The following is a 24,225-nucleotide window of genomic DNA, read 5'->3' on the forward strand; positions in this document are numbered from 1 at the left end:
AGAATACCATGACGATGAAAATCGGTTTCAAGTTGGATGGGGACTATGGGGAAATGGTGAGATTCAAAGAAGATATGAGGGAAGAAAGGTTTAGCAGACAGAGAGACATGGACAAAGCAGAATGGGCAGGTCTTCGAGAGAGAGCGAGAGGGTGAGCTGATACTGGGCCACCGGCGAATTTTTGGGTCTGAGCCAACCGTCAAGTACGTCAGATCGCATCGCCTTCAGTGACAGTCCAGTATCCGAGGAATCACCCTTGAAGCGACGCCACGGGGATCTGTCAGAGCTTGAGAGGTTGATGTTGTTGATTGCCCATCTAATGGGCGAAGTTGGCTATCTATATACCTTAGAAATAAAGAGGTTGAGCATGCTCTTCCAGCTATCTTTGACAGAATCTCACGGAAGCGGATGAATAACGGTATATACCGCACTTCAAGATGAGTATCGGTCAATATTCGTGCGCCGCACCTAGTTCGCCTTCATACCGAATGGCGAAGAGATCTCCTCTCTTCTCCAGAAGAATCTACCATGAGGCGGTTCCGAAATCAATACAGTTTCGTACAGCATTTTTCCGTGTGTAGAGCGGAGTGGATCGTGTTAATACAGGATAGGTATGGCCTGCCCACAGAGTTCGGTCTCGGTCATCACGAATACAGCGCGGAGACTGAAATAGCCGCGAAGATTTCAAGCCTATCTCTCAATCGGCTGTTGGCAAACCTGGCTTGAAATAGATGTCGTTTCTGCAGCTCCCCGGATTTCTGTTCTTTGAGTTAATCTACAGACTGTCGCAACCTTGCGGTTGCGGGACGCCATGTGTCACGAGCCCACCGTTGTCCCCAAGTACTCTACGCCCTCCACCCTTATAGAAAGAAAAGGATAAGGCAAAGGATGGTTGAAGCACAAGGCTATCGGTTAACGCTGCCTTACCCTTTTCACGTGACAGAAAGAGGGGAAGCTATAAGAGTCTCTGAGAGAGAACTCTTCCTTTTTCTCAAGCGTTGAGTCGTTGTCAATAGGACTACGTGAATAGAACAAGGCATTCAGCTACTCCAATTTCTTTGTACCTACTGCGTTGCGTAGGTCCCTGATACCATGTATTTGTTTAAATGTGAACAGAATTGTCTCATGGTCAAGACTGAATCATTGATATAGCTTATCCCGCATCTAACCAGGATGTTATAGTGTGCAACATCTATGTATATATCAGATTTATTCAGGCTTTATGCACGATAAGTCATTGTGACGTGTGATGTCAAGTTCAGTTTGGGAGTCGTGCTCGATCGCTGGTAATCGGTGACCATATCGAGATACCATAATTCTCGTAAGAAAAGTCCTCTAAGCTCAACACTAGATCGGCGAACCCATCATCCAGAGCACCCACTTTGCCATGGTTAAGCGCCACAAGGTCTTTATGCTCACCTGTTATGCCTGCCAACACCTCCTTCTCCCGTCCTCGATAATGCTCCAGTAGGCCGGGATAGGGACACCACACCACTCTCATCCCAGCTCTTCTGCCGGCCTCTACACCTGGTACTGAGTCTTCGAAGACGAGGCATTCTTCCGGCCTGATCTGGGACGTGGGCCCCAAAGTCTTGTTAATAGTCGCCAAAGCCAATAGGTAGATGTCCGGCAGTGGTTTTCCACGTCCCGGGGCAACTCTTGGGTCGTCTCCCAATACCTTATGTTCATTCGGGATCAGGTCGAAGAGGCCGCTGAGATGCTTAGTTTTGATAATATAGGTCTCAGTGTGAGAACTAGTGGCCAATGCAAGTTCAATCTTTGGACCTTTGATTGCAGACTCGGGACCCGATAGAACACAACTGCCACTGCCACCACCATCGGTTGCCTTGACCGTGGTAGTGGCGCGAGTCAAATTGTTCAACAGTTCCACAACCCCCGGCAGCGGCTTTGTCTGTTGGAAAAGCTCTTGTTGCAGCGCGAACTGTTTTTCTCGAAACTCCTGCACCGAGATAGGAAGTTTGGCCCACTCGGAGAATATCTTGGCTGCCTCAGGTACTGGTCTGCCTTGGAGCTGGGCTTTGATACTCCATGGCATTGGGGGCCGAGAGTATTCCGCGAGGATCGTATTGATAGCCTCAGAATAAAGGTCTTCGGAATCAATCAACAGTCCGTCCATATCAAAGATGCATGCCCGGACGGGAGGGAAACTGTTCGTTGTCAGACGATCAGCCGACCTTTCTCGAGTCATGGGGAGTGGTGCTCACGGGTTTTGTGAAGGGTCGGTCATCGTGGCTCTGGCTTAAACTGGGAATTGGGAGACACTAGTGAGTGCCTCTCCAAGTATAGTTGCGGATTGGTCAAGGATGATATAGAAATTTCTTTATGAGTCACACACAACGTACCAAGCCTCGAGGAATGTTCGTCGCAATGTAGTCAAGGAAGTTGGGATGCATCACCTTACCCAATTTGTCTTCCCATTGCATTGCATATGCATGCTAAATGGTTTAGGCCAGTGTTAGGGCCAGAGCTATTGAAGATCGCCGTCAATTGATTCAGGATGGGGTATGAAAGCTCAAGCGCGCCGTATCTCTTTCGGGACTGTCGGCACACTCGGAACCGAACTTCAGCGCATTCGTTTGATCGAGAGAAGAGGCAACTATTCGAAACAGCGCTGGGGAGGTCTTGGTCAAAGGCTAGATCATCTCGTTCGGGCTGACCAGCACAGTGGCTGATGTGGTTGTCGTCCTCACAACATCTGGATCAAATTCATCTCAACGGCAGGGGTTCTCCAGGTATCTTCCAGTGGCATGTCTCCAAATTGCCAGGAAGTCACAAGTAATGTATAAGGTCGCCAAACCGGTTCCTTAGCCAGTTGATAGGAAATGGGAATCAAACATTTCTTGTCTGGATTTTGTTCCAGAATGCTGAATGGCCTTCATTTCCCTCGAGTCGCGCTTGTAAGTCGAGCCATACTGGCTCGGCCTGGATGGCTCCTACTCTAACCTTGTTGCCCATTTGGGGTATTGTTAGGCTGGCTTTGACTGTGCTTCTGCGATAAGGATCCTCAAATTTTGGGGAGAAGCTTGAGACGTTAATTTTGGGGCCTTGAATACAGTATCTGCGACCCACTTTAGTGCTGCCAGGACGGCGGTGGTAACACCTCCATGATATAGCACCTTATTCACTCGATGTCCCGCTTCTGATTGCTCAGCAACTTCTCGAAATTCAAACACACAGACATCGTAAGGTTGCCTATGTTCTGAAGCCATGGATATATTGATTACTATTGCTTTGCAAGCGGCTTGTACAAGGCCAGCTCTTAGCTCGATCGTCCTTTGATCAGGCTATCTCCAGAGAGAACCAAACATTCTTATGAGATATTGGTGGAAGACTTGACTAAAAACCGAGGTCTCATGGGCACTGCTAATGCCAAAGGCCTCCTGCCGTTATCGGACTCGGACCGCTAATCACTGACCGCAATGATATGTTCCAATTTTTCCCTAATGCCATTATCTTCATGACTCCCTGTGGGCTTAGCATCTCTTCCCTCTGGAATTTTTCTATGGGCTGGTTCATCTCATTGGCATCCGGTTCTAAAGGGCACCGGAGTCCGCGTGATACGTACCGGGATAACTGTACGCATTGTTGTCACACTTCCTTATATCCAGACGTCTTGGTAGACGCAACGTGGTCAAGATCCGGGCCCTTGCCCATGGGCCGACACATCAAGAGGTACCTTAACTAATGCCACGAACCCACTATCTTGAACCAACTCTGGCGCAGGGACGGCAAGCGATGTGTCTTTGTCATCCTCTCTTGCTGTTCCACTTTCTCTTTCGCCAAATCGCGCTGGATGTCGACGAAATCGAATGTTTCCATAGCCGCGGTCGCTGGAGTTTATAACTAGTCAAATCTCGCTGTGGCCGTCGGAATGCACACCGAAGAGGTCAATGAGCTCCTTAGTGAGGGCTGCAATCTCAAAGACGTGAAGCAAGGCCATGGGTAGGGTCATTATGGATCGTCTGAAAAGATTCAAGAATGAGTTGGAGGTGGATTCATCGTTTGAACCCAGCTCAAGGGCTCGAGGGGAAATATCAGCTCTGAATGCCAACTTTCCAGGACTGACGCCAATCTCAAAGGCTTGGCCTCTGCTGCTGTCTCACTATTGGCTGCCAGGCTATCGCCGTCACCACCTCCTTCAAGCTCGCACACAACTTCGAACTATCCTCGACCTAAGACGAGAAGCGGGCGGATACCATCCACAGGGGCCTCTCGACGTGAGAAAAGACGGCCTCATACATTTATCTAGGAAGAGGGTTTTGGCTTCAAAGAATTGAGACGTGGGTATCCGATAGTGGGTTTGATAGATGCAGTGCTGGCTCTCTGATGTTACATCCGCAGCAGCTGTTTCTCTGGCACGTTACCTCAAGTATACGCCTGAATAGATGCGCCAGAGATGGCTCTAGATCCAACTTCGAAGCCTACTCTGGCCTTCGCTATTTGGACGTATACCTGAGAAAGAAATGATCGTGGAGAACACCTCGCCATGTTCATGCCATATTCCAAAATGGGGAAGGCAAAGAGCTTCTTTGCCTCCAACGCTCCCCTCAGTACGGCGCCCCGATGGACTCGTCAGCCTGGAGCACCGAGCTTCAATCAATGCACAATACAACGAAATATGAGAGCATGTAAAGGACTCTATGACTGGTTTCGGATTTGAGGAGAGCTCGATACCCACCATGAGGGTCTCTGTAGATGAGTGGCAAGGAATATTTGTTTCTTTCGAGGAACCGACGATACCTATTGATCGAAACTGTATACTCTCCACAGAAGAAGCGCACCTCCTCTTTTCCTTCTGTTATACTTAGAGCCGTGTATAGTATTGGCTATATACTATAGGGAGAGAGGGGTATCTATTGTTACTTATGGCTGGACTCTACCTACTTTGCCAAGAAATCCAATGATCAAGGACAGGAACATTCTAGATAATAGTATCCTGATTGGCTTTGCGTATTGTGACGAATTCGGATAAACATCGGGCCGAACAGGCAGCTTGGCGCTCTATACGTGCCTGGAAGATGCGTTGTCGCCGCTGAATGCCATCAACCATGCTCTGCCATAGCTTAAGCAGGTAAGTGCCGTTCTCACGAAAATTGCAGTGTCTAAAAGCACCCCGTTCCATCTAGCTATGCGTCATCTGAGAAATGAGGGGAATGAAATAAGAGTACGAGGTAGAGAAACCCCTGCGTCGATATTAGACTTCCTCAGCAGATTTCCTCTTCTCATTCACTGGCTCCTGTTCCGTCTGTCCACCACCCCTTTCTGTCTCTATTCCTGTCTCATCAGTCGAACTGGGCTTACTATCGTTTTGCTCGCTTGCAGCTGCCTCCCTCGCAGCCTTGGCCGCAGCTTGTTGCGCAGCAGCAACCTTTTTCAGACTCTTCCACTCCATGGCCAAAGCACCAAGAATGGTTGCCGCGGACACGGCCACCCCGACGTAAAAGGCATTTCTTAGCGCGCCGTTGTATGCCACGAGCACAGAAGGTAGGAGCTGCGGAGGTACAATGCCACGGAGGTCGGTGGCCCCAACGTGTGTGACTACGTCTGCGTTGACGCCGGGAATTTTCTTCAGGTCCGAGGCAAGGGTGTTGTCGAAGATGTTGTTCGCGACACTGACGAATATTGAGCCGCCTAGCGTTTGCGCAAAGAACATCATTGATGCACCCGTGGGCACGTCCTTGCGGGCCAGTGCGACTTGTGCAGCGACACTGGGCTGTTGCATGCCTAGTCCCAATCCCAAACCCCAGATGGCCTGATATCCAATCCATTTCGGGTGGGCTGTAGTTGTTGTAAACGTGGAGATAAGACCTGAGCCAATGGACGTCAGTAGGCATGAAAGATACATCCACTGTGTGAAGTAGCCGATCTTGCGGGTTGCAAAGCCGGCCAGCATGGAGGAAATCGTGATACCCAATACAGCTGGGAGGTTCATGATTCCCGAGTGAACAGCCGAGGCACCTTTGATGGCCTGGAACCAGATAGGGAGGAAGTAAACTATGGTCATCATCCCTGAGCCGCTGAAAAAGGCATATAGCACGCCTGCTGAGACGGAGCGATTCTTGATAATCCGTGGGGGAATAGTGGCGTCCTCCTGGAAGACATGTTGAAGATAGACGAAGATGATAAAGAGGATTCCCGAAAGGATTAGCAGGACAATGATACGTGCGTTGGACCAGTTGTATGTAGTGCCACCCCACTGCAGGGCCAGCAGGAGACAGACGATAGAAGGGATAAAGACCGCTGTTCCGATTGGGTCAAGTTTCTGGAGTCGTTCCTTGAAGGGTACTTTGGTCCTCTTATTGGTTGCGGCCGGGAGTTCCAGCACGAAGAATAACAGTACCATCATAGCTCCACCGACGGGCAAATTGATATAGAAGCACCACCTCCAAGAGACCTTGTCGGTAAAAACGCCACCCAGTAGGGGCCCAGCGACGGAAGCAATGGCAAAGACGGCGCCAAAGATGCCGGTCCAGGCAGGTCGCTTCTGCAACGGGACAAGATAGACGATTATTGTGATTGCCCCAGAGAAGATGCCTGCGCTGCCGACGCCGGCGATGGCACGACCGATGATAAGTGCGGTGGAGTTTGGTGCAACGCCGCAGACCAGGGAGCCCAACTCGAATATCCCTACACAGACAATATATACGGTCTTAGGGTTGTAGAAGGTGTAAATCCGACCGATCAAGAGTTGGAATGCAGACATTGTGAGGAGATAGGCCGATGCATACCAACCAACGTCTGCAAGGGAGTTGAAGTGATTGGTGATGACGGGTATGGCCGTTGCAATGATCAGACGATCCTGCATAGCACGTTAGTTAAAGAGAGAGGACCAGAGTACTTTGATGTTATTACCAATGCAACGAGGAAAGCAGTACACATCATTGCGGCAACAATGACAATGACCTTTGAGAGAGGTGGGTATTCCTCCTGTTCAAGAGGTTCAGTATTGGGCGGATTTGGCGCTGGTTTGACAGGCTCTCCGCAAGAATGGCTGTTGGAGACTGTGGACAGCTCTTTTCGCGCCATTTTGGTGAAGGTGCAAGGGAGCTGGTTATACCAAAGCAATTGTGAAGCCTGAAGTTAGAGCACAGATAGACATGCTAACACTGGAACGACGGAGAGGATATTAATATTGAAGATTGGAGACGGATCTCGCGTTCTCCTACATGACGAACCTACCGTGGTTGCAGTTACAAATAGGCTCCCGGCAAATGGACCTGTATTCTCTCTCGGACGCGAGAAAGAGACTTCGAGAAGTAGCCATACTGAAAGCAGCCGTACAGGGGAGCCAATTCTTTCAGACGCGAAGCAGGGATCAATAGGGACTTGAGGCGTCAAGAACTGGTGGGCGCCGCGATTCGGGCCCGAGGGCCAAGCTACGTCCGAGACGAAGCACCAGTAGGTGATGGTCTGATTCGCGGAGGGGACGAGGGAAAGCTACCCAGATTGACATGGAGTCACTCAACAAGGGCAATATTCTCGTTTCTCCAGATTGGGAACCTTGTATGAGGTATTTAACTTCCTGTGCTTTAACGAAGGACGTCGAAGGGTGCTGCAGAGGCGAGCAGAGAGTGTAGTAGTGAAAATGGAAAATATTCAGTCAGACGAGGCAAAAAGGTAGGCCGCCATGCATAAAGATTTAGTCAGACGAAGCATCTTTTTCTCGTTGGCTGGGAATTGGCTCGACTTTTGACTTCTTTTTCTCCAACTCACCAGGGATTTTCTTCGCTTCCGCCTCCAACACCAACTTGAAAATGCCCCTGCGAATTGTGATGCGGTCGTCAATGTCGTGGGCCAAGATGAAGACGACAGAACAAAGCAAAGATGATGCCGGGAATGTTTTCCGCATCGGCGCTCCACGTGAGATGCCTCCGTGACATCAGCGTCGGGTCTCACGTCCTTGGATGACGTTCAGTTCCGATTAAGGTAACCATGAAATATCACCATTCAACACCTCATCTCTTTTCATTCCTCATGTCTTTCTGCGAACTTCTTACCCTCTTACACACCACTGCCTCCTTCTCGCTAATCCATGGAGACGATCAAAAACACAGTCAAAGAGGCCACTGGCGGCAAGGGCCAATTTGAAAAGGGCTTCCTGCCGCCTGTCTCTCACCAAGACCCTCCCGGCAAAGAGGGTGATTTGCCTGTCGAGCCCATCCATGACAAGCTCCCAACTGCAGACGGCGGGTGGCAGCCATACAAGGCCGCGGGAAAGTTAGAAGGCAAGAAAGCCCTCATCACCGGCGGGGACAGCGGCATTGGACGGGCCATAGCCATTCTGTATGCAATGGAGGGCGCAGACAGCTTCATAGTCTACTTGCCAGAAGAAGAAGAGGATGCCCAAGAGACCAAGCGCCGCGTCGAGCAATTCGGGCGGACATGTCACCTCTTCTCCACTGACCTCCGACGACCAGAGAACTGTCAGAAGGTTGTAGAGGCCGCTCTGCAGGCCTTGGGTAGAGTCAACATCCTTGTGCGTGAGCTAGACGGCAATCATTGTATCTTCGTTGTGACTGACACTGTTAAACAGGTCAACAACGCCGCTTTCCAAATGATGCAGATGGACATTACAGATATTCCCATTGAGCAGTGGCACAAGACTTTCGAGACCAATATCCACCCCTACTTTTACCTGGCCAAGTTCCTCATCCCGCACATGAAGCGGGGTGACGCCATCATCAATGATGCCTCGATCAACGCTTACATCGGCCGCCCCGATCTTCTCGACTATACCTCTAGCAAAGGAGGCAAGTTTTCTTCTTCCTTTTGTTACAATGCACTAGACTTTCTGACGGATCTCCAGCAATTGTCTCGTTCACGCGCGGCCTGGCAAACCAGCAAATGAGCAAGGGCATACGAGTCAACGCCGTCTGTCCCGGCCCAGTGTGGACGCCGCTAATCCCGAGCACCATGAACGATGATGCGCAGAAGCAGTTCACCTCGCCCATGGGCCGCCCCGCCCAACCGAGTGAGATCGCCACCTGCTTTGTGTTCTTGGCGAGCGCGGACAGCAGCATGATCAACGGGCAGAGCTTGCATCCGAACGGCGGGGTTATCGTAAATGGATGAGCCATGGACGGATAGACGATAATGTGTGTTGAGATGGTAATGATGTACCATCGTACCCTTGACGGGTTCAGGTGCGCGAGCGGGAGGCTGCGCCGTGATTACTCCTGCCGGAAGTCTTCCCACCAAGCAAAAGGTGCAAGAATGCTCAACCTCGAGCAGAGAATGGTAGATAGATCAGATCACTTCGATCATTTCAAAGCGATCCCCCGTGAGCTCTGTATACAGCTACCTAACGAAACTGTGGCAGCTAATATTCTTGAGCGATAACCACGACTCGCTGCGAAGACAATTTATTTATCTTCATTTTCAGTGCGGGCGCACGCCGAAGCAGAACACTTGCTTCGTCCAACATGGATAGCAGGCTCTGGGACCCGGCCTGCCCACATAGCTACCTCCATAGTTATCTATGCAGTCACCATGAACGCCACATGCACACAAACAACGGGTATCTCGTCTCAAAGTAAAATATAAAGTTATTCAAAGAGCGACGGGGGTTAAGGCAGAACACAGAGACAAGCGGGCTCCAAAGTCCCCATCCCCCTCCCTCTTCGACCACCCGTTCATGGCCCCAAGAGAGTATATCATTGGTACCTTACTTGATCGGACCAGGACCAGACCAAGTAAGTCTAAGTAGACGCAGTCACGACTGTCAGGCTGTACCGCCGCTCCAGTTGGGCGAGCAGTGATGGCACCTTGGCAGATTCACTCCCCGCAGCAGTAATGGCGGTCGCAGTGCTAGTGGTGCCGGCAGCGTGCGAAGCTGTGATGTCCAGGGCCGAACCGGCGTCGATGGACGGAGGTCGTGATGGCAGCGCCGAGAATAGAGGAGACGGGAAATCTACCTCTGACAATGATGACGATGCTGATGATTGTGCTGGCGCTGGTGGTGGAGTAGCCGTGTATGCTGGAATGGCAGGCACGGGGGGAGGTCGCGTTTGGCCGCCCGGAGACAGCGTGCGGAGCACGTACTGGTACGATCTCCGGGCTGAAGATTTGCGCGGAAGAGGAGGAGGAGAAGAGCTCGAGAAGGCCGTCGGACTTGCCGACATCGATTCAGGAGCACGGGTGAGCAGGATGGTCAGGTCTTGAATCGAGATTCTTGAAGATTTCGGGCCGGAGGAGGAGGGAGGAGCTGGGAGAGCCACGATCGTGGAGGTGGACATAGAGTTGGTGGTCTCTAACAACGCTGTATCTGCGGATTTGCTCGAACCAGCGGGCTGATTCTCGACGCCTGTACCAAAAGTTGCAGGGTCGTTGTCCTCGCCACCCATCGCTCTCGCGGGAATCGGCTGAAAATCCAATGGTTCATGTCGGGACTCGCCGTTGTCGTGAGCTGAGGGAGCGACACCTGTCGACCTCACCCTTCTCCAGAGCTTCGCCTTCTTGAACGGGACGTGGAAGGTCTGTCCCGTCAAGCTTTCGTAGAGTCTTTCCAGCGAAGATATCGTCTTGCTCAGCATGTCGTTCATGTCAGTAAACGCGCCCGAGGCGCGATGCGAGATCCCCTTTCTGAAATCCAGCTTGTCCAAGGCGTGCAAGAACTCGGCCATAATGCCCATGGTCTCGTCGACCGACACTCTCAGACGCGCTACGGAGGCGGCTTGCTTTTCGACTTCCTTCCGTAGCTGGTCTAGATACCTCTTTTCGGTCTTGGTCGTGCAGTTCCCGCGCTGTTCTGCCAGCTGGGCGAGCAAGCGCTCCAGCTTTTCCGACATGGCTTGCAGCTGCGATTTGATGGCTTCGGTTTCACTTTGGCTGTTGCTGATCTTGTGGGCGAGATCGGCCATGCTCCCTTGAAACAGGTTCTTGAGGGACTTGAAATCTTGCTTATTGGATCGGATGGAGCAGAGGATTTCCTGGACGTCTTTGCGGTATGTCGACATGCATTCACCATAATCTTCGATCTTCTGGAACATAGAGTCCAATCTCGGCAGGATGAGGCCAAACCTCTCGCTAAAGATGCCATTGTCAGCAAACTTCCCTGGGCTCCCGCGGCAGGGAACATACCATATCTCAAGTAGAATGAGTCTGTCCATGTCGTCCAGAGTATCCTTGACTTCCCGCCTAGCTCCTTCGATCTGAGCCGAGAGCTCATCCCAAGACCATGGCAAACCGCCAGCTGCGCGATCGCGGTTTAGGCTCTCGGGCAAGAGGCCGTTTCGGCTGCTGAGATAGTCTTTTAACTTCTGCCAGGTGCGTTTCACAGTTCTCAGATTAGCGTTCCACTCCGCTTTGCGTGGATGGTCCTCGCTATCATCAATGTCTTTGACATATCCTCCAATCAGACGAAGCTTTGGTAGCAGGCAGTGCTGCAAATACTCGAAATCTTTTCTGTGTTTCCTTTTGGCATCTTTGTGCCATTCTAGATTCCTCAGCAGAGCGTGAATCCCCTTTGCAGCATCGGTGATGTCGTCGGCAGACCAATCAAGTTTAGTAACAGACATGTCGAGATTATGCTGAAGTTGACAGGAAAGAAAAAAAGACGGTATCGTCAAGAGCGGCCAGTGAAAGGCTTAAGAGCATTGAACTGGGGGCATTTTCAAGACATCAACATACTCGTAGGGACGGATTATGGTGGGGCCGTCCAATAGCAGGAGCTCGGCCACCACCAAAATCTGGGGATGGCTTTGCTGACGAGGCCAGCTACTCAGCCGCCACAGGGACAAGGCTGGGGTTGATGATGCTGGATGTGATTCCGCAATCCCTCCTGATGACTGTACCTTGTGCCCATCGGGGCGAACTTGGAGCCACACTGAGCAAACTTCGGTCAAAGGCGCCAGACGAACAAGAAGCTAGGTAGAGTATGCTATTCCTCGAAAAACATGGCTTCAGGACAGCCCAGGCCACATGTAAAGCTATGCGCAGTGCAGCCCTACCACGCGGAATTGGGGGGGATTGGAACAAACCATTGAATAACCGACTCTTCTGGAAGGATCAGCAAGCATGAGACCCTAAGAACCCAATCCATGGGCCTCACTTAGCCTAAGCTTGATGAATTGGGCACAGCCTACTGGATATTAGTGGGCGGCGGGTGCCTTGGGGGGCCTGAGTTTCAGGAAGATCATCACCCATGCCAGGCTAATAATAACCAACACCTGACATGAACAACATTCTGTCCTCAGGCAAAGGAGGGTTCTGTATCACGATTCATCAACGGTGAGTGGATGACCTCACTCCTAATTAGGCTCCACGCCATGGACGAGGCGAGGAGATATCAAGCGGTCTTCGTACTACACTCACTATCTCTCACCAGTGGAAAAGAGGTGCGGTTTGCTGAGTCATCGAATGGGGGGAGTTGCAGAATGGCCTAGTGGGTAACAAGTCCGCAGCTGGGTGCAGATTATGAGGCGATTTCCGTTTGATCAAGACGACCGAGGCCGGAGATGTGGTGATGGGGGAAAAGGGCAAGCAAGGAAATGGATATAAAAGGGAAAGAAAAGGAAAAGGAGAAGGAAAATAAAGCTGAGGACGAGCATCTACTTGTTACAAGGAATCTTGTGGGGGGCGGCACGTGCACGAGCTTGGCATCTCCTCGTGTTCGTATCTCGAAATCCTGATCCGCATCTTCAGGCCAAAACCGCTGCCTTCAGCTTGCTGGCTGCCTGATTTTTCACCTGCCGCTGAAGCTTCCATCCAGCCAATGACCACCATTTATCACCCCGGCAATCGATGCTGAACCTTCGTCCTCAGGCTGAAAGCAATTTATATCTCTTATGTCTTGATTCTTCTCGCTTTCTTCCAGATTGCGGATCGATATGAGGGTTCGCATGGTGCTGGTGCCCATTTGCGACAAGCGATAGCGATCTGCCGAAATCGGGCACTATTCTTCACTTGAATGCGAACAGGAGGTCTAGCTGGCGACATGAGCGCCGCTGGACCGCCCCAAGCCAAGGCATTCTCCTGCATTCGCTGCTTTGAGCGCAAAGTAAAATGCGACAAACAGAGCCCCTGCTCAAATTGTGTCAAGTCCAAAGTCGAATGTACATTCCGCATTCCACCAGCTCCTCGTCGCAGGAAGAAACGCACCCAGGAGGACCTGTTGCTGGCCCGACTCAAGAAATGCGAAGAACTCCTCAAGAGCAAGGGCATTGACATCGACACCGAAGTCACATCTACTGTTGCCTCCACGTCGACAGTCCTTGAAAGTCCTTCCAGCACACAACCTATAAGTACCCCTCAACAACACAGCCCCAGCACAGAAAGCGTGATCGCAAAGCAGCGCGAAATCTTCGCTGCCTACCCGCCCGAACTCCAAAAATCCGGTCAGTTGATTGTAGATCAAGGGAAATCCCGCTTCATTGAAAATCCTCTCTGGGCAAGTCTCTCTGACGAGGTAAGGCGTCCCTAGCTCTTTAGCCATCAACTTCCAGAAGACGATCAGTTCGATGGGAGCAAAACCTTCTCGTCCTAATATGCCCTCTCGATTACGGACTTGAGTCGCTGACGTTCAATTTTCCTAGTTTCGGCAACCCAATGAAGCTATCGCCGAGTATTCCGAAGACGAGGATGAAATAGGATCTCCTCTTGAGGAGAGCACTGACTTCGTTCTCGGCTATACCCCGTCTAGCAATTCAGTTCAACAATTGCACCCCTCGCCCAGCAACATCCTCATCCTATGGCAAGTCTTCCTCGACAACATCAACCCAATGTCCAAACTGATCCACCAACCAACCCTTCACAAAACTCTGGTTCAAGCTTCCTCACAGCTGGATAACCTGCCGCGAGGTCTGGAGGCACTGATGTTTGCAATCTATAGCTCGGCTGTCTACTCGATTGACGATGATGAGTGTGAGATGAAGCTCGGTGAACCTCGAAAGATCCTCCTCGCGAGATATCGCCATGCGACTAGGAAAGCGCTTGCCAGAGCAAGGTTCTTGGCAACATCGGAGCTGGTGGTTCTCCAGGCCTTCTTCCTTTACCTGTTGACCATGCGCGAAGACTACGACTCCCGCACCACATGGACCCTGGCCGGAGTGGCTAGTCGTGTTGCGCAGGGTATGGGACTCCACCGAGATGGAACGAGTCTTGGGGTCTCACCATTTGAGACGGAAATGCGCCGGCGCCTATGGTGGCAGATCACAACCTTGGATTTTCGGTCAGCAGAACTCAGCGGGTCAGGTCGATCGGGGGACTTCTCCATGTCCGATACCTTGGTACCGAGCAATGTCAACGACGAAGACATTTACCCGGACATGAAGGAGCCACCAGTCCCGCACACACGGCCGACGGAGATGGTGTCGTGCCTTCTGCGCTGCGAGCTAGGTAACTATTGGAAGGAGAAGTTCAAGCAGAGATCGAATGTCGCCCTTGAGCATCTCCGCATTGACTCGCCCTTTACAAGTTACCTAGAGGAAAGAGATGCCTTCATCAACGAGCTGGAACAGCGACTAGAGGAGAAGTTTCTGAGATACTGTGACCCTTCCATTCCCATACAGTTCATGACTATAATAATCGGCCGAGGGGCAATCAACAGCATGAGGCTCATGGCTCACCATCCCCGCAAATGGACCAAGGGGAAGGACATTCCAGCTGCAGAGCGAGAATATCTCTGGAATGTCTCGATGACGCTTCTCGAAGGCATCAACCTGGCACATTCATCGAAGCAACTACGCAGGTTCATGTGGCATACGAGGGTGTTCTTCGTGTGGCAAGCCTTTATCTACATTCTCAATGAGCTCAAGGAACGGACCATCGGCGACGAAGTCGACAAGGCGTGGCAAGAGGTCGAGGAGGTATACCGACATCACCCCCACTTCGTTACAGATTACAAGAAACCCCTGCATGTCGCGGTAGGTAGTCTGTGTCTCAAAGCCTACAGGGCAAGGGAGGCCGCGCTGCGCGAAACCACCAATGGCGTTTTCCCAAAGACAATACCCGAGTACATCAAGCTTCTCCGTGAACAGCGCGAGAGTGGGCCGCTAATGCGCGCAAAAACCACAACGACAATCGCTGCCAACTCGTCGAGCGTGGCTGTCAAGACTGTCGACAACATGGCAGTGGGAATGGAGAGCAACGATCAATATTCGACTGTGCCGGGGTGGGAAAACGATCTCGGGACTGACCCGTCGAGCAGCAGCTACAACGCTCCGCAACTGGCCGCGAGCGGTCTTGTAGGTGGCGCGGGCGTCCCGCATCAGCTTCCGCTCCCGGCATTCCAGCCCATTCCGACGCCCTTCGCGGGTGACGGCATCATGCTCGCGTCGGAACCAAATTTTGCCCATGAGCTGGACGTAGGTGATATGCCTATGGACTGGGCACAATGGGACATTATCATGCAGGACTTTAACGGCCAGATGGGCCCGTATCGAGGTTGAGTTACCCAGGCGGGGTGGGTTATCTACCGAGGACTTTTGTATGATAATATAGAAAAGGGGAGGACGGCCTGGATATCCACGACCTAATGGACGATCTTGAGGCGGTGTGTGTACGACCAGGGATGACGATGACGATGATGACGAAACTTCGCTCAACAATTTTGCGACGAGGAAGAAGGAATGCGTGGATGAGTGCCATGCGTACTTTTGATGGATGAATAAATGAAACCGGCTCAACTCCAGCCAGCTAGCTGACCCACATTCTTCATTCCGCCCGTGTTACCCTTCCTTTCTTAGCACTCTCGCCATTGAGATCTTCGGAATGGTATGCCTAGGTTTTCGTAGACGCTCGACAGATCTCCTCCTCTTGAAACACAACCCGGTCTCGTTCGTGTTACTTTTCTACGCAACTACCAGGCGCCTCTCGGCTGTTTCTCAGTGGCCTGCCGAACGAACGGTGGCCACAGGTATGGACGTGGGCAGGGGCGTCCACCCTCCGTGGCCTACTCTGCATGCGTGGCTACGAGTAATAGTCATAGGAATGACGATGGCAATGGAGAGTGTGTGAATCGAATCGAAACGAATCAGTTTCCATTTCTATTTCGTATTATCGCTTCCCTTCGCTGACTACCCTGAGCTGGCTTGCTGGAGCTGGTCTGGTTGTCTCTCCTTGACCTTGTCCGTTGTAGCTTCGATTTTCCATGTCTCCCAAAACATCTCCGAGATTTTCCATACCCACTGGCAACCTCTATAGGAAACTAGGACGTATTCTTCACACAAGATTTCTCTTGCTTGACGGTGCCGGGGTTCTTTCGGTCTTGTTTTTCGGGTTCCTGTTCGTTAGATATAAGACACTTGCACTTTAGCGTCTCCGTGATTCTCACCAGGACATGTTGAATCTTCTCGGAGGCGTGCTTCGTCAACATCAATTTCATATTGTCCTTCAGCTCCTTGTATCTCTCAGCAAAGCTAACTTCGACAACCTATTTGACCTCCCACAACTCGTCGCAATCATTTTCCCGGGACCGTTAAATCTGGAGTTTTGCCAGAGCCCGCGTACCGTAACGGAGCACTTCTAGGTTTAGCATGCACATGCAACAGCGCACAGGGGCCTGTCAGGCAGGTCGGTAATCGCGAATGCCTTTCTGGTCAGTGCTGGCAAATCACCACCACCACCACCAACACCACCCACAAAGAGGCAGCGGCTAGGGCAACGAGTGTCTATCGCGGCGGCGTCGGCGAGGAGTAAAAAGGGACACAGAGGGTGCTCGGCAATAGGTAGGCAGTATCAGAAAAACCATAGAATACTCTCATCAACCTGGAAACTGTCAAGCTCTCCGGCAGTAATGGCATGCTTGCTCAGCGATCCTTTGTCTGTCGCGACTGTGGATTTCCCTTTTCCTGTTATTGATCCACACTCAATAGCCTCATTCTGCCTTGAAGCCTCTCATCCAGAGGCAAAATTGATGCTAATCCTTTTTAGTTTGACATGAGTAATAGTTCCTGCTAATGGCCGAGAATGTCGTTGGTGCAGCTTGGAGTCAAATGATATTTGCGATGCATAAGCTTCCCATGCCCATAGTCATGCCATGAGAACGGAGGTGATTCGGGAATATCTCCCCGAGATACAAGTAGGTAGGACCGTCTAGGAATCGGGGTAGAAGAAAACATATTCGTAGAGCATGGCCACTCCGGCGGACAAGACGGACTTGTTGGTGCCGGCTAGAGAGACCGCTTGGATAGCACACTCCGCAACCAAAGCGCAGAGAGCGCCAACCAAACCAATACAGAAAAGATCTGGTCGTGGTAGCCGATCGAGAAAGGGAGCTAGGACGTTGCATACGAAAGACACAGCAAGCCAATCAGCTTGAAGATGCAGTTGTTGCTAGAAATCAAAACAGAGTTCGCTGGATAGTAATGTGCCGTAGTCTGCATGATTCGTTAGCCCAGTGTTTACAGAAGAGAAAATCCGTTGTCGCTCACTGTTTATTACCAAAACGCTAGAGTTGATGAGCAGGAATGGAAGCCCGCAACCTATGGTTACCTGTTTTCTGTAAGACGCGTTCTTAAGATATCCATGAGCAAAGCCTTCTGTTCGTCTTCCAGCGCGATCTGCTCTCGCATAAGACGGAACTCGCTGATAAGCATGGTGAAGGTCGTGAATAATCTTCCAAGCCTTGTAACAATCACCGCGCTTTAGAAGATATCTCGAGCTCTCGGGCACAAAAGGTAGGGACAAAAGGTGTAGAATACAGGGCTGACAACCTAGAGCCAACAGTGCTCACCATTCTAGCGAGCAACAAAGATGCAAACTTAATCGTACCATACTTTCAGCAGGTTTTCCTGTCGATGTTCTACTGGTATGCGCAGATCGCCACTCTCAACCCCTTTGACGCTTTTACAGCACAAATATTCGAGCAGTCCAAGAATTCCACAGATATAGACAATATCTCACTATGAGGTAGCTATATAGTCTCGACATCGTTCACATCCTCCTTCCTGTTTGGAAATGTTGCGGTGTTGAGGTAGAGGTGGAGATAGCACGCATGACAACACTGTCTTGTCAACAATGCTTCATGACAAGCACCAGAGCAGCCTCTCCACCTGCAGTTCTTCCTTATGCTGTTCTCTTCTGTGTGATATGAGAGTCATCTGTAGCATGCAGCTCTGGTATAGCGAGCTCATCACCAAATATGCCGCCAATCTCTTCCAAAGTCTTACCCTTCGTCTCTGGTCCGTAAAGCCAAATAAGCAAGGCACCTACTGGGCCAGCACAAATAAATACAAGGAAGTACTTCCATCCAATATCACCAAAGGCATACAAAGCGCCGCTGTTATGGACGTTAGCCAGTCAATTGAAGTCTGTGAGATTAGCTGTACTTACGTAATCAAAGCACATACGCTCAAGTACAAGCATCCGATAGATAGGGTTACACCCTTCGCGCGCAAGTGAGAGGGCATAATCTCTGAGACATACACGTACGGCGTACAATCCCAGGTAAGTCCGTAGACGGCACAATACATGAAAAAGGCCCAGATACCAGCAATGTTGGCTGAGCGGTTGACCGAGTCCGCGTATTGAGCGACAATGGCTGTCTCGATGCATAACATAACCACCTGTCCTGCAATACCACAGACCATTATTTTGATCCGGCCAAGTTTGTCGATGCCGAATGCGCCGATGGTCGCAACAGTCAATGACAGGAGCACGTATCCGCCGGCCAGATACAACTGCTGCAGAGTCGACATTCCGAGAATCGAGTAAAAATATGGCCCATAATTGTTGATAACAAGGACTCCGGTGGACTGGTAGACGGATTCGGTCAGCCTATTTCTATTGAAAAGAGACATGATGTAACCGGGTACAAACCTGACCTACTGTGCCGATGAGGCAGCACAGAAGTGTGCGACGTCTCCATCTCTTATCCGCAAACATCTGGATATATGAGACATTGAGCTCTCTTTCGGTAGCCACTTGACGTTCGATCTGAATAGTCTCCAGCTTCACAAAGGTATCGTCGCCGCTATCGCCATGAATCAGCCGAATGACTTGCTCGGCTTCAGCCTGACGGTTTTTCATGACAAGCCACCGAGGAGACTCTGGACAGAAGTAGACAAGGATCATGTTGATGATGGCCAGTCCGCCGACCATGACAAAAATCATGCGCCAGGCGATATTGGAATCTTTGACATAGTAAAACCCAACACCTGACCAATTTGCGATGTTGTATCCGAAAACGTTGAAAATGCCAAATGTCCCGACAAGAAGTCCTCTAAGATGTGGCGGGGCGATCTCTGATTGGTATAGAGGTGTCTGCATCACATATTGACAGGCAGCAAACCCGGCGATGAATCTGCGCGTGAGATACAGGCTCAGTCGGGCTCACACACCTGTGGATGGTTGCAGCTTACCGGACGGCAATGAACATGCCGATGTTGACAGAAGAAGCACAGAGAATGCAAGAGACTATGTTCAGCACGCCGGTGAGCCACATAGCCTTCCGCCGGCCGAAAGTATCGCACGCCCATGCTGCGAAGAAGACACCAAAGAACCCGCCAGCATAAAAGCTTCCATTGGTCCCCCCCATCAATGAGTTCGAGTTTGGGCCATTGAGAGACATCTTTGATACAAACGTCGGCTGGGCTAACGTCGTGGCAATGACTGCGTTGGCGCCACCTCCAGCAATCTGTCCCGTACCAACCATCAGGACGTACCAAACATTCCTCATCTTGGTTTTGGGGACGTAATAAGCTGCCTGCCCTCCAAACTCCGACTCGACGACTTCATCTTTGACAAGGTCAATATCATTCTTTTCCTGCTTAGTCGCCATAACAAGCTGTGCGGGTCAGAAAGAGACCTTTCGAGGAAAGCGTTCGCTGGTGTTGAGGCTGGTTAGTACGCGACAGGAAAAGTGGCCCAACGCAGAGTTATATACCCAGACCTTGCTCAGGAACGCCCCAATCTAGACCTCGAGAACTACCAAGCACTCAGAGTGCAATCCCCGTGGGGAACACCTAAAAATGTGGCACCGGAGATTTGGCCACCACACTTTGCTGAACACCGCCATGTAGACAGTGGCGAAACGCACCGGCCGTCTGGGAGTTGTTACTTACCAAGCTTGGTCTAGATCGAGGGTAACCCTTCAGCTCTAGAATTGCTCGTAGACCAGAGGCTGCGGGATTGCGTACTTGCAGCCCGTCCTATCATCCTCCGCTTTTGAAATATTGCACGGTAAGAAACTCGACTAGGATTAAAGCTACACGCATCTTTTATTTTTGAATGCTTTCGATGTGTATTGGTATATAGCACAGGCAGGCTACAATAACGCCTTTCCTAAGTAAATGGGGTATTGAAGAGCAGTGGATACGCGGAATAAAAAATTTCAAAGGGGGAGGGGGCCAATAGTATGTTCGAAATGGACAGTCTCATTGAAGCAATTCACGTGCACCAGGGAGGTATGTAGTCCAAGGCTTTGCCCAGCCGCTTGTAGCCGGTGTCCTTCGCTCTGCGCAGGGCGTTTACTGCCTATACATTCAGTCCAGACATCGCCACCGAGGATTCATCTATAATGCCTTCCGGGACCTCAGCCTGCATCTCAGTTGGTCTCGTGTCTGGAAGCTTCCTTCCCGGACGTAGTCTGAAAGAGGCAAAAGGACCAGTCTTCTTCGGGTCTGTGGCATGTCAGTAAAGGCTTGGTCTGGAAGAACCTTACTCACTCTGGTGATCAAGAATTTCGAAATTCTTTTGAAACTCCTCTGGCCTCTCCGATATCACTTCGAACAGGTAGATAACCCTTGCAATGGTGAGGTGTAGTTCGTTCAACGCAACTTTCATCCCAACGCACTTCCTCGCTCCCAGTCCGAAGGGCCAGTAAGCACTGTGAGCAATCTGAACCTCCTCCGCCGTAATCTCGTCACTTGGTATGTGTCGTTCTGGCCAATATTTCTCGGGATCTCGTATGTACTTCGAGTTGTAACTCGTAGCCCAACCTCCCGCGCCAACGGTTGTCTGGATTATGTTAATATCATCGCTGGAGTAATAACGTGCACCTACCCCTTCTGGAAAATATTCGTTGTTAATGATTGTTCCTCCCTTGTGGTCTTGTCAGCTTCGTCGAAATGAACAAATCAGATGGCGCCCACCTTGAGTACAGTTCTTTCCGAGACCCCAGGGCCCGCTGATGCCATCCTGAGTGCTTCATCAACGCATGCACGTAGATACACACAACTCGTCAATTTGTCGCCTAATCGAATTTCATCAACATTGTCGAAGGTTCCATCAAGCTCTTCGAACAGCTTTTTCTGACATCGAACTTGTTGCATGAGATAGAAGAGAGTTCCAGCCATTGCTGTGGCGAGATCAGAAACATACATCAGCCGTACTGAAAGCAGACCTACATGCAGAACTTGTGTCGCTTCCTGCTAGGATAAGGAGAACACCCTCGGCGCCTAAACGTGCATGTGAAAGTGGATTACCATTCTCGTCTTTCCCATTTAGCAGCTCCGCGCCGTCAGCTGAAGGTTCGCTGCTTAGTATGCTTCAGACTTACGTAGTGAAAGAAGTCTTTCCGGCCGTTGACCCCGACTGCGTCTGGGCCGAGCTTGATTCTCTCAACGATTCTCTTGGTTGATTCTGCGACAAATTTCTTCCTCATAAAATAAATTCGAGGCATTAAGAGTGTTATTATGCCAGACTTGTGTAACCAGGGTATGATGCCCCCCTTTTGAAGCGGTTAGTATCCATCTCCGCCCGTCAGACACCGAGCGTTACGTACCAATAAATAAGAGAAAACCGTGGAGTCGATAAGGTCCAGTATATATCGCAACGAAGGGTCAGTGAGCATTCCGAAGCCCCGTCCGAAAACCAGTTCGCCCATGATATCGTACGACAGATAATTAAACCATAGAGACATATCCTTAACCTTTTCAGTCTCTGCGCTCACCAGCTGTCGGCAAAAAATGTTGATCTGATCTAGCATGTACGCTATCAATCATTAGACAAAGCTGTCGTTGATGGCTTATGGTCATGCTTACCCTCAAACGATCGCAACGAGCTCTCCGAAAACCCATATGACAAGACCTTCCTTTTCTTCAGAGCTGGCTCCTTGTATAGTTCGCTGAAGGTGTCAGTAGACTCGGGGTTCGATTGAGATGCGGTGAACAGGTCAGATTTCCGGACATTGGCTTTGTACCCATAAATGTCTGCAAGACGGGTCAATATGACCTTATAAATCTTAATACTTTCCGGTCGGCTGGGACATTACCTTGCCATGCTTGGGGCTCGTTGAAAACAAGTTTATCGGGAGCATATCGCACTATAGGGCCTGTGGTTTTCGTTATTTTAAGTTACTCAACCTCATCAATATGCATTGCACCTACCGTATTTCTTATGAAGGGCAAGGAAGTTGTGTGCACGATGCTCAGACAACGCTTGGTAAAAGTCGTAGAGCGAAGTGACTTTGGCCCAAAAAGGGCCGGGATATTTGGCCAAGGGGTGGAAGTACACACGGTATATCGATTTTACCACGACATAGCTAATGAGTGCTATCAGGGAAATAAGTGGGAGTGAATCCCGATAATGGATAATCGTGCCGAGTATTCTCGAGGATGAAACTTCAGACAATACCCAGCCAGCCATTTTGTTGTTGTTGTCTGTAGGATGGGTGTTTACCAGCAGTAGCCCGCATTCGGCTTCACAGAATCAGTTCATTTATCCATTGTTCCTTGGTGACGTTGTGGTATTGCTCCGGAGACCACCATACTTTTCTGCCGAACAGCCGCGGAACCACCGTAAGCTAGAACGCTTATCATGGCGGTGATTTCTAAGGCGCAAGCGGGCATACCGTTTACCACCCAAGGACCAGCTTCTCTACCAATGCCGACTATCCTGTGCTTTCAGCTCCTCAGCATCCTCAAGGGATTTCCAGTGTGTAGTTTGACATCAGCTAAGCATCAACGGAAAACGTCATCTGTTGCTGAACCTATAGCCGATTAACGATGCTCGCTGGAGAGATTAAGGAAATAACTAAAGTATGAAATAGACAGGGCACGAGAAGAGAGTTTCCTAATGTGCTCAAACTATCGAATATCATTTTTAGCAGCAGCGCCTTGGCACGTAGCGCTCAAATATCGGCCTTTAAACGAGGGAAGATTAAGGTCGAAGGTGTGGTAGAGCAGTGTATACAATGCATGGAATTAGTTCTCACTGGATAGCCTTAGCTGCTACATTGCCAGTCTTGAGAAGCCCGCCTCCGTTTGACAGTGAATATTACCTTCGCTATTTAATAGCCATCAACCCACCGTCAACTATCAAGGTAGTCCCGTTGACATAAGTACTTTCATCACTGAGGAAGTAAGAAACGGCGTTGGCGAGTTCTTCCGGTGCGCCTTGTCTCCCTAACGGTGTCGAGTTTACCAGCCCCTCCAAGACAAACTTTCTCTTGTCCTCAGAGAGCTGCTCGAGCCAGACACCCATGGCGTCCGTTCGGATAGATCCCGGGAGGACGGCGTTAATGCGGATTTTATCCTTTCCGTAGAACTGTGCTCCAGTCCGCGTAAATGCAATGATTCCAGCCTTTGCCGACGAATAACCAGGCTGCCCCAGACCAACGATTCCGTTGACAGAGGAAATATTGACGATCGAGCCTCGAGTCTCAACCGTCCTCTCGGAGGGTATCAAGGAGATGATTCGAGGTTCTTGTTTCCGCATTTGTACCGCTTCGTGCCTTTGACAAAACCAGGTGCCTCGTTGGTTGATTTGGTACATCCTGTGTTACGTTATAAGTTCCCAGAGCGTCCCAAATCTTTGGGTTACAAGATGACTCACTCGTCGAAGACTTTCTCTGTGACCCCTTCCTCGCCCTCAGTCAGAAGTTCAGCCTTGCCCGCACAGTTACAAGCCCAATCGATTCGACCCCACAACTTCACTGCCGTATTCACCATGTTGATAACGTCCGCTTCCAGAGCCGTGTCAAGCTTGACGAAGGCCGAGTCAACACCATACCTAGCTTTCAAATCCTTCGACACCTTCTCTCCGTCGGTGACGTTGATATCAGCTATAAGAACATTAATGCCTCGACTAGCTAGTTTATGAGCTGTGGCTTTCCCAATGCCCGAGGATCCCCCGGTGACAATTGCTGACTGTGGTTGAGCCATCTTGAAAGCTTGAGTCTGGCCTCTTCAAGGAACTCCGGTGAGGCGCGTAATAGTGGTTCACATTGCTGCTCTTTCCGAGGAGGGGTAGATTATGTAGATATTTTCAAGCGTTCGGCTAGTTAAGGACTCATCATCCATCGAGATCGGATCAAAGCTTGAGAAA

At 50.5% G+C, this 24,225-nt stretch overlaps 8 protein-coding genes across 8 annotated transcripts; 2 read left to right on the forward strand and 6 right to left on the reverse strand.

Annotated features, from left to right (window-relative positions):
• Positions 1 to 1,258: 1,258 nt before the first annotated feature.
• Z519_05874 (uncharacterized protein) lies at positions 1,259 to 2,209 on the reverse strand (the record flags this gene model as incomplete). The annotated part of the gene is made up of 1 exon (XM_016763614.1): positions 1,259 to 2,209. The coding sequence occupies one exon, from the start codon at positions 2,207 to 2,209 to the stop codon at positions 1,259 to 1,261; it is 951 nt and encodes a 316-aa protein (XP_016619938.1).
• A 3,006-nt stretch (positions 2,210 to 5,215) lies between these two features.
• On the reverse strand, positions 5,216 to 7,047 carry Z519_05875 (uncharacterized protein; the record flags this gene model as incomplete). The annotated part of the gene is made up of 2 exons (XM_016763615.1): positions 5,216 to 6,820; positions 6,874 to 7,047. The coding sequence occupies 2 exons, from the start codon at positions 7,045 to 7,047 to the stop codon at positions 5,216 to 5,218; spliced, it is 1,779 nt and encodes a 592-aa protein (XP_016619939.1).
• A 1,006-nt stretch (positions 7,048 to 8,053) lies between these two features.
• Positions 8,054 to 9,093, forward strand: Z519_05876 (uncharacterized protein; the record flags this gene model as incomplete). Its single annotated transcript, XM_016763616.1, has 3 exons — positions 8,054 to 8,497; positions 8,555 to 8,792; positions 8,828 to 9,093. 3 exons carry the CDS (start codon positions 8,054 to 8,056, stop codon positions 9,091 to 9,093), a joined length of 948 nt encoding a protein of 315 aa, XP_016619940.1.
• Positions 9,094 to 9,719: 626 nt separating this feature from the next.
• On the reverse strand, positions 9,720 to 11,537 carry Z519_05877 (uncharacterized protein; the record flags this gene model as incomplete). Its single annotated transcript, XM_016763617.1, has 2 exons — positions 9,720 to 11,046; positions 11,101 to 11,537. The coding sequence occupies 2 exons, from the start codon at positions 11,535 to 11,537 to the stop codon at positions 9,720 to 9,722; spliced, it is 1,764 nt and encodes a 587-aa protein (XP_016619941.1).
• Positions 11,538 to 12,955: 1,418 nt separating this feature from the next.
• Z519_05878 (uncharacterized protein) lies at positions 12,956 to 15,407 on the forward strand (the record flags this gene model as incomplete). The annotated part of the gene is made up of 2 exons (XM_016763618.1): positions 12,956 to 13,426; positions 13,554 to 15,407. The coding sequence occupies 2 exons, from the start codon at positions 12,956 to 12,958 to the stop codon at positions 15,405 to 15,407; spliced, it is 2,325 nt and encodes a 774-aa protein (XP_016619942.1).
• Positions 15,408 to 18,024: 2,617 nt separating this feature from the next.
• Positions 18,025 to 19,738, reverse strand: Z519_05879 (uncharacterized protein; the record flags this gene model as incomplete). The annotated part of the gene is made up of 4 exons (XM_016763619.1): positions 18,025 to 18,238; positions 18,292 to 18,741; positions 18,806 to 19,261; positions 19,320 to 19,738. The coding sequence occupies 4 exons, from the start codon at positions 19,736 to 19,738 to the stop codon at positions 18,025 to 18,027; spliced, it is 1,539 nt and encodes a 512-aa protein (XP_016619943.1).
• A 695-nt stretch (positions 19,739 to 20,433) lies between these two features.
• On the reverse strand, positions 20,434 to 22,545 carry Z519_05880 (uncharacterized protein; the record flags this gene model as incomplete). Its single annotated transcript, XM_016763620.1, has 10 exons — positions 20,434 to 20,579; positions 20,625 to 20,916; positions 20,962 to 21,000; positions 21,051 to 21,256; positions 21,306 to 21,408; positions 21,458 to 21,628; positions 21,683 to 21,891; positions 21,942 to 22,109; positions 22,172 to 22,231; positions 22,287 to 22,545. 10 exons carry the CDS (start codon positions 22,543 to 22,545, stop codon positions 20,434 to 20,436), a joined length of 1,653 nt encoding a protein of 550 aa, XP_016619944.1.
• Positions 22,546 to 23,184: 639 nt separating this feature from the next.
• Positions 23,185 to 24,062, reverse strand: Z519_05881 (uncharacterized protein; the record flags this gene model as incomplete). The annotated part of the gene is made up of 2 exons (XM_016763621.1): positions 23,185 to 23,674; positions 23,734 to 24,062. 2 exons carry the CDS (start codon positions 24,060 to 24,062, stop codon positions 23,185 to 23,187), a joined length of 819 nt encoding a protein of 272 aa, XP_016619945.1.
• Positions 24,063 to 24,225: the final 163 nt, after the last annotated feature.

This window comes from Cladophialophora bantiana (assembly GCF_000835475.1).
Source record: "Cladophialophora bantiana CBS 173.52 unplaced genomic scaffold supercont1.8, whole genome shotgun sequence".
Lineage (NCBI taxonomy): Eukaryota > Fungi > Ascomycota > Eurotiomycetes > Chaetothyriales > Herpotrichiellaceae > Cladophialophora > Cladophialophora bantiana.